This window comes from Falco naumanni, chromosome 3, assembly GCF_017639655.2.
Source record: "Falco naumanni isolate bFalNau1 chromosome 3, bFalNau1.pat, whole genome shotgun sequence".
Classification (NCBI taxonomy): Eukaryota; Metazoa; Chordata; class Aves; order Falconiformes; family Falconidae; genus Falco; species Falco naumanni.
Window position 1 is genome coordinate 62,332,181 of NC_054056.1, and position 6,769 is coordinate 62,338,949.

Below are 6,769 nucleotides of genomic sequence, written 5' to 3' on the forward strand. Positions count from 1 at the left end.
TGGTTTGACACCATGAACACTCTCCTTCTTGCCCCTTGGTTTCTGGCAGGCCGTTTTACCCACAGCATAGCCTTCCCACGCAAGAGCTCAAGCAGCGGCAGAAAAGGGCTGGTTTGGCCCGGGCTAGGTCACACTCCAGCTTCAGGAGGAATCTAAAGCCAGTGTACAAAAAGGCACCTTCGGTCTACCCACCCCGGAAATCCACGTGATGTACGTTGGGAGCAAACCCCAAGCCACAGGATGAGTTTTCAGTATTTGCTGAGACACCTGCCTGGGATTTGCCTCTCGAGCTCGTGGCACACCCGTAACAAGACTAGACTAAGGCAATCAGCAGTAATCGCCTCTCATGAATAAGAGCGGCAGTGTGATGGGACACGCTAGATTATGTCTTGCTTAGGTGATTGCTTCAGTTCCATCAGTTTTCATGAAGCAGCTCAGGAGAAAACACCGTTTCCCAGTCTTTGCTGAAAATGAGAGGTCCTGGGTGACACCACTGACATATCTCAGCTGCCACTTTCCTCTTTCACCCTCTTTCTTCATCTTTCCACCTGCTTCTTGTCTTCCTCCCTTGCCAAACTTGGGGGGGGCGGGTAACAAAGGCAAAGGGCCGAGGCTGCCGAGGCATCACCGTTGGGAAGGTGTGGTATGTTCTTCCCACTGTTGAGCTCCAAAGCCTGGGGCCTGGCAGTCCCTGGGAAGGCTCGGGAAGGACGGGACCTCCCGACCTGGGGGAGGAAGCCGAGGGCAGGCTGCACCGCACCGGCGGCCGGCCGGCGGGCAGGACAAGGTGGCCGGGCGCGGCGCGGCGCGTACAACATGGCGGGGCGAGGCGCGGCCGGGCAGGGCGCTGGGGGCGGGGCCTCCGAGGGCGGGGCCGGCGGGGCGGGGCGGGGCGGGGCGGCGCGGGCGGGCGCAGGTGCGCAGGTGGGGGGCGGGGGGAGGCGGCCGCGGCCATCCTGCCGCAATTTCCCTGTGTCACGGCTCCCGTCTCCTAGCAACGGCGCCGAGTCCGGCCGGCAGCCGCGGCAGCCGCGCACCGCCCGCAGCGGCGGCGGCGCAGGCAGCGGCTCTGCCGGACGGCCGGCTCCGGGGCCAGGGCGGGCGGGTGCTGCGGGGAGCGGCCCCGCGGCAGGCAGGATGCGGCATGGCGAGGGGGCAGCGCTCCCGCGGAGCTCCCTGAGGCGGCCGGTGGCGGCGGGGCCGAGGGGGCGCTCGGCCCAGACCCGCCGCCCGCCCGCCCGGGGCCGTGAGGGGCGGTGAGGCGGCGGCGGCGGCGGCGGCGGCGGGGCGGGCGCCGCGAGGGGATGCCCGCTCGGGCTGGAAAGTTTCTTCCCCGCGGCGGCTCGGCCGCTTCCCGCGCGGACTTCTCCCCGGTCCTCCTCGGTAAGTGACCGCGTCCCCCCCGCCGCTGCCATTTTGACCGGCGGCGCCGTCCGCCGGCCACCCCCGAGCGGCGCTCCGGCCGGCGGGGCTGGGCGCCTTGCCCCGACAGCGGGGAGCTGCGGGGCCAGCCCGGCCGGCGCGGCGCCCCCGCCCTGCCCGCGGGGCACCCGGCGCCGCCAGCGGCACCCCCGGCCGGCGCACCGGGGCCGGAGCTCCGTCAGAACGGTGCGCGGCGGCCACTGCTCGGCAGCCGGAGCCCGGCGAGCCCCGTCCGTGGCGCCCGAGGGGCGGGGGGGGGTTAACCCGGGTGCCGTCAGCCCTGTTAAGGCTGTTTGCGGGCTTTACCGAGCGAGGTCGGGGCAGCGCTCGGGGGATCGCCAGCGGGGCCGGCGGCCGTGGGCTGGGGCGCGGGCGGAGGTCGCGGTCAGCTTGTGCGAAGGGTGGCTCCAGCCCCTGCCGGTCCCGGGCGGGTTTGTTGCGTTGCGGCCACTGGCAATGGCCGGCGGCCCGACGGTGCCTCCTTCGCGTGCCGAGCTCCGCGTTCGCCGTCGCCAGAACGGAGCGCCAGGCGACGCCGAGCTGGGAAGGCTCCGCGGAGCCGGTTATCATCGGGTTTTGCTGTGGCAGAGGTGACGGGGTGCTGGCTATTGGGGCAGCAGAGAGAATGAGATCAGCGAACTGACAATTTGAGGAAAGTGTGCCCCGGTAATTGCACCTCTGCATCGACAAAGAATGCTCTTGCCTTCTGGGTTTTTGGCTTTTTTTTTTTTCTTTTTTTCTTTTTTTCTTTTTTTCTTTTTTTTTGTGTTGGTGTTTGGGGTGGGTTTTTTTCTTAAATAAATAGTTCAGCGATTGGAAAGAGAAGGCAAGTCTCTGCCCTTTGTTTTGAGCGTGCAGCGTCTCGGAGAGTAATTTAACAATGTCCTGGGTGACACCACCCTTCTTTTTCTGGGGAAAATACAAACGGAGTATATGGGACAAAAAAAAAATACCGCATCCGTGGCAAATCTGGGAATAGAACAGAAAATAAATGAGATTTAAAAGCTTAATGGGAGAAAGGGAGCAAGGTTTTGGGGGTGGAGGTGGGGGTTAGGTGCTTACTTAATTGCCTTCCAGTGCATTTAATGGAACTTTGTGAATCATATTATATTTGGTGCTGTCATCTTTTGCTCCCTCAAAGAAAAAATAACTGGACACTCAGAGAAAGCGGGGAGGGGATCCTGCTTCTCTGTAGCACGAAGGATTCTCTTCCAAAAAGAATTGCAGTAGTGCAGGAATTGCTCCTACACACTGCATTTTGTAGCTCAGATTGCTGGAACAGAGAGGTGACTTCTGATGGGCCAGTAAAACAAAAGCCAAAAATGCTCAGTGTTTAGTCCCCTGCCCATTTCCCTATGAGCAGCCATTGCCGTTTCCCCAGGTGACTCCTGAGGCTTTGCTCCTCCTTTAATAAGACTTAACATGCCAGCTCTTACCCACCAGCCACCATCTCCCTTTTCTCAGGGAAGGGGGGGGGTAGGGGTGGCAAATTCACTGCTGTTACATAATGTTACCTGGAGCATTGCACATGTTCCCAAACCAAGAATGCCTCTGGACCGCAGATGGGAGATGAATTTCTGTAATATTGCAGATCAAGTGCAAATGGCCAGGAAGAAACTTTCACAGGGCACCACATTCCACTGTTCAAATGTTTCCTTTGCGCGTTTCACAGTAATTCCTTTCCCACTCGCTTAAGCAAGGCAAGTAATACGTTTAACCTTCCCCCCAGTAATGTGTAAGTCATGTACTGAAACAAATGGCATCTCCAGTACAAATATCCTGCTTTGATTTGCCCCATCCCCTCAAATCCTGCGTGACACCACTAAGCACAGCCAGCGTGCAGTGTAACCCCGGATCCTGTTAGGGAGTAGGGGCTCAGCATCCTCTGAGCTCTGGCGCTTTGCAAGCCCCTTCTGGGACCAGCAGGGTCATTTCTCTGTTTACACCAGCAGATATCACTCCCTCTATCGTTTACCTGGAGTGTAAAGAAATTAATTAGCTGTTTGGCAAGACTGCCGGTCTCTTTCTCATACATGGGAGCTGTGTGGGCAAGGGAGATTGGTCTCTTGGTGTTAACTCCTGTCCCGCTTGTTGAGGGTTTTCATTAGCAGGAGTTTGAATGAGGAACAGAAAACAGAAACACCTTGTGCTGCAGGTCTGCCGCTGGTCCTCATCCTCTTTTCTTGCTTCCACTGCAGGAGCTGGAGCGGCCTTAGGGGGCAGTGCTCTGGGTAGCCAGCCATGATCGCCACTGGAGGCCTCCTGAGGATCTCTGCTAGGAAACAGGACCCCTTGCGACCCCAAAGCCAAGTCCCCAAACGCAAACGCAAGGCCAAAAAGAAGCGCAAGAACGATGTGGTCGTGGTGAAAGGCAAGCTTAAGCTGTGCTCCCTCTCGGGGCTCATCGCTCTCTGCGGCATACTGGTACTGCTAGTGGGCATCGCCTTGGCTGTGGTAGGCTACTGGCCAAAGCCCAGCCAGGTGTACAGAGAAGGCACTTTCACTGGGGGCCAGCAGCTGGCACCGCAGGGCGGCACCCCAAAAAACCGCTCCTGGAGCCAGGAAGGGGCACAAGCAGGGATCCATCCAGAGCCACCCACCAGAGCCAGCACCTCCACCACTGCTACCACCCGGGGGTCCCTACAGTCGTCCCCTACTTCCTCATCCCCCCAGGCCTCAGTGGGTTTCCTTTTCCGACTTTTCTCGAGCTACTTGCATTCCGACAAGCTGAAGGTGCTGGGCCCCCTCATCATGGGTATCGGCATCTTCCTCTTCATCTGCGCCAATGCGGTATTGCACGAGAACCGTGACAAGAAGACCAAGATCATCAACCTGCGTGACCTCTACTCCACTGTCATCGATGCCCACAGCCTGCGGGCCAAGGACAGAGGCGCCCCAGCCTCAGCCCCTCTCAATGGCTTTGTCAACTACGTGCAGTCCCGGGGCCTGGAGCTAAAGCCTGGCAGTGAAGGCCTGGGTGCTGCAGCCATGCTGGCCAAGAGCTCCTGGCCACCGGGACTGGGCGTCTCCCTTTCCCCACCGGACCTGGCATCCTCGCCACGGTGTTCCTCCTTTTGCACCCCACCACCGCCACCCAGCCTGGCTGAGGCTGTGTACAGCATCTACCAGGAGCATGCTGCCCTTGCTGGCCGCACTGTCACCAGCCCACCCTGCAGCCCACCAGAGAGCTGGGGCCGGTGCAGTACAGCCAGCTCCATTGTTGGCTCTTCACTGAGTGCTTTTGCCCTCCTGCCTTTGGCGCCAAACGGTGGAGGGGGAGGCTGGTGGAGGCCCCCAGGTGAGCGGGGAGCTCAGGAGATCCCACGGGGGGAGTTTGAACTGAGCCTGACTGACCTCAGCAGCAGCCACATCAAGGGAGGCTGTGGGATGAGGAGGCACAAGCTGGTCCTCAGGCGGCAGAGCACCAGCTGCTTGCCTGATGCCAGGCGTCCCCTTTTCCCCGAGCCACCTCAGTCCCCGGCTGTCAGCACGGGCCTGGACTCCAGCCTCTCAGTAAAGGCATCTTCTAGCTACTCCAAATCTCTGGATCTGGGTGGGTCACCGCCCTCAGCCCCTCCTGTCATCACTGGGACGGACTCCCAGAGCTCCCAGTTTGAGCCTTCCAGCAGTGATAAGGGCTACAGCCACCTGGAGGAGGCAGGCACCTCCTTGGAGTCAGTTGCCAACACCCCAGCCAGTAAAATCCAGGACTGTGAGGAGGAACCAGCTGAGAAGACAGACCCTCTCAAGGCTACCAGCAGAGAACAAACAGGGGAGCAATCCCAGCAAACTCAAAGACAGTACACAAATAAAGAGAAACTCTTTATGATTTCTAGGTCGCATGCTGCATTAGGGCTGGAGGATGGGGAACTGGAAAATACTGGCATCTAAACAAAACAGAGAAGGCACAAGGACACCTTGCAACCCTCCTCACCTTCCCCCTTTCTCCATCTCCTTGTGGACTTACGAAAGAGATCAATATCCAAAGAGATGCAGTATGTTACCCTTGAAAATTGAATTCCGTAAATCCTGTAGATGACTGCAGGAAGAAAAAGAAAATCCCTTCTGTCTGATCGTGATTGTATGTTCCATGCAAACCAAATTGTATTAAATATCCACAGTCCAGCAAGTTCTTTGGATCAGATTAATACAATTTCAGACAGTATAACTGTGCACTTTACTGTTTTGATTTCCAAGTGCCCCTTCTTCTCTGATTTCTTTCTTGCTGATTTGCCACTAACTGCTTGAAAACTGCAGGCACCTTTATAAGCTCAAGAGCAACGTGGTCTTCAGATCAAGAAAGCCGAGCTCTCTCTTTGTTTTGGTTCAATCACTGAAAAGTTTGCAAGGCCTTAAGTATGACGTACCTTGACAAAGAATGAGTTTGTTTAAATTCTGGGGAAAAAAATGACAATTTAGAAGAGATTAGAGCGGAACAGAGCTCTGATGATTTATTTAAAACCATTACATTCCTGAATCCAAAATACCTGCTACTACATGATACTTTATTAAGTATTATTACACATGTATTGACTAATAGCATTAAAAGATATTTTTTTTTAAATAAAATATTTACAAACAAAACTGCCACACACAAAAGTCCTTTATTTTGGTAAGTAATTACAGATATCGGAAAACTTTTGTGTTTATATTGTGAGAAATTATAGAGATGCTATGAGGCCAGAGGTTTGCTTATGCTTTCAAGCGGGTAATTAATAATTTAGGAGTAATTTCAGAGTAAATACTGGTTCAGTCTGAGAAACCACACTTTAATTTGATCAGCAGATTCTGTCTCTGTTTCTAACAGTGCTGTGTGACAGCTGAAGAATTGTGAGATTTTGACATGCTAAGGAAAAAAAATTTAAGGAGTTTTGACCTATTAAAATTAGACTTTTCACGAGTAACACATTAATCTCAAAGTGCAGCATATTCTTTCTGGATTTTTTACTTCCCTGATAACTGTTGCATTAAGCATTTCTGCTGTTACAGTTCCTATTCGTGAATGCATGTGCATAAGCTTCATTTTGAAGCCCTGTCAATCTCATAGCAGTTGGCCCTATTGAAGTCGGCGGAGGTTTCTCACTGACTTCAGCATGGTGAGGATTCTTTCCTGCGTGAGGAAAGCATCAGGTTTCCCAAAGGCTGGAGATTGCCTTGTCTGTAGGCAGATTTTTGGTAAATTGATGATCTGTTTCATTTTTGTAGCTGCAGCATGGCAGGCACTCTTTTATTTTGCTAAAACAGCTTTAAGTGCTCAGAAGATTTTGTCAATACCTCAGATTTTAAATATGTATGTGGCATTTCACTACTACGGGAAGAGGAATTGACATTAAACAAATATAATGTG

General features: G+C 54.8%; 1 protein-coding gene across 1 annotated transcript; it reads left to right on the plus strand.

The window, feature by feature from the left end:
• Positions 1–965: 965 nt before the first annotated feature.
• Positions 966–6,006, plus strand: TMEM200C (transmembrane protein 200C). Its single transcript, XM_040588877.1, has 2 exons — positions 966–1,383; positions 3,621–6,006. The coding sequence occupies exon 2, from the start codon at positions 3,664–3,666 to the stop codon at positions 5,311–5,313; it is 1,650 nt and encodes a 549-aa protein (XP_040444811.1). The 5' UTR covers positions 966–1,383; positions 3,621–3,663; the 3' UTR covers positions 5,314–6,006.
• Positions 6,007–6,769: the final 763 nt, after the last annotated feature.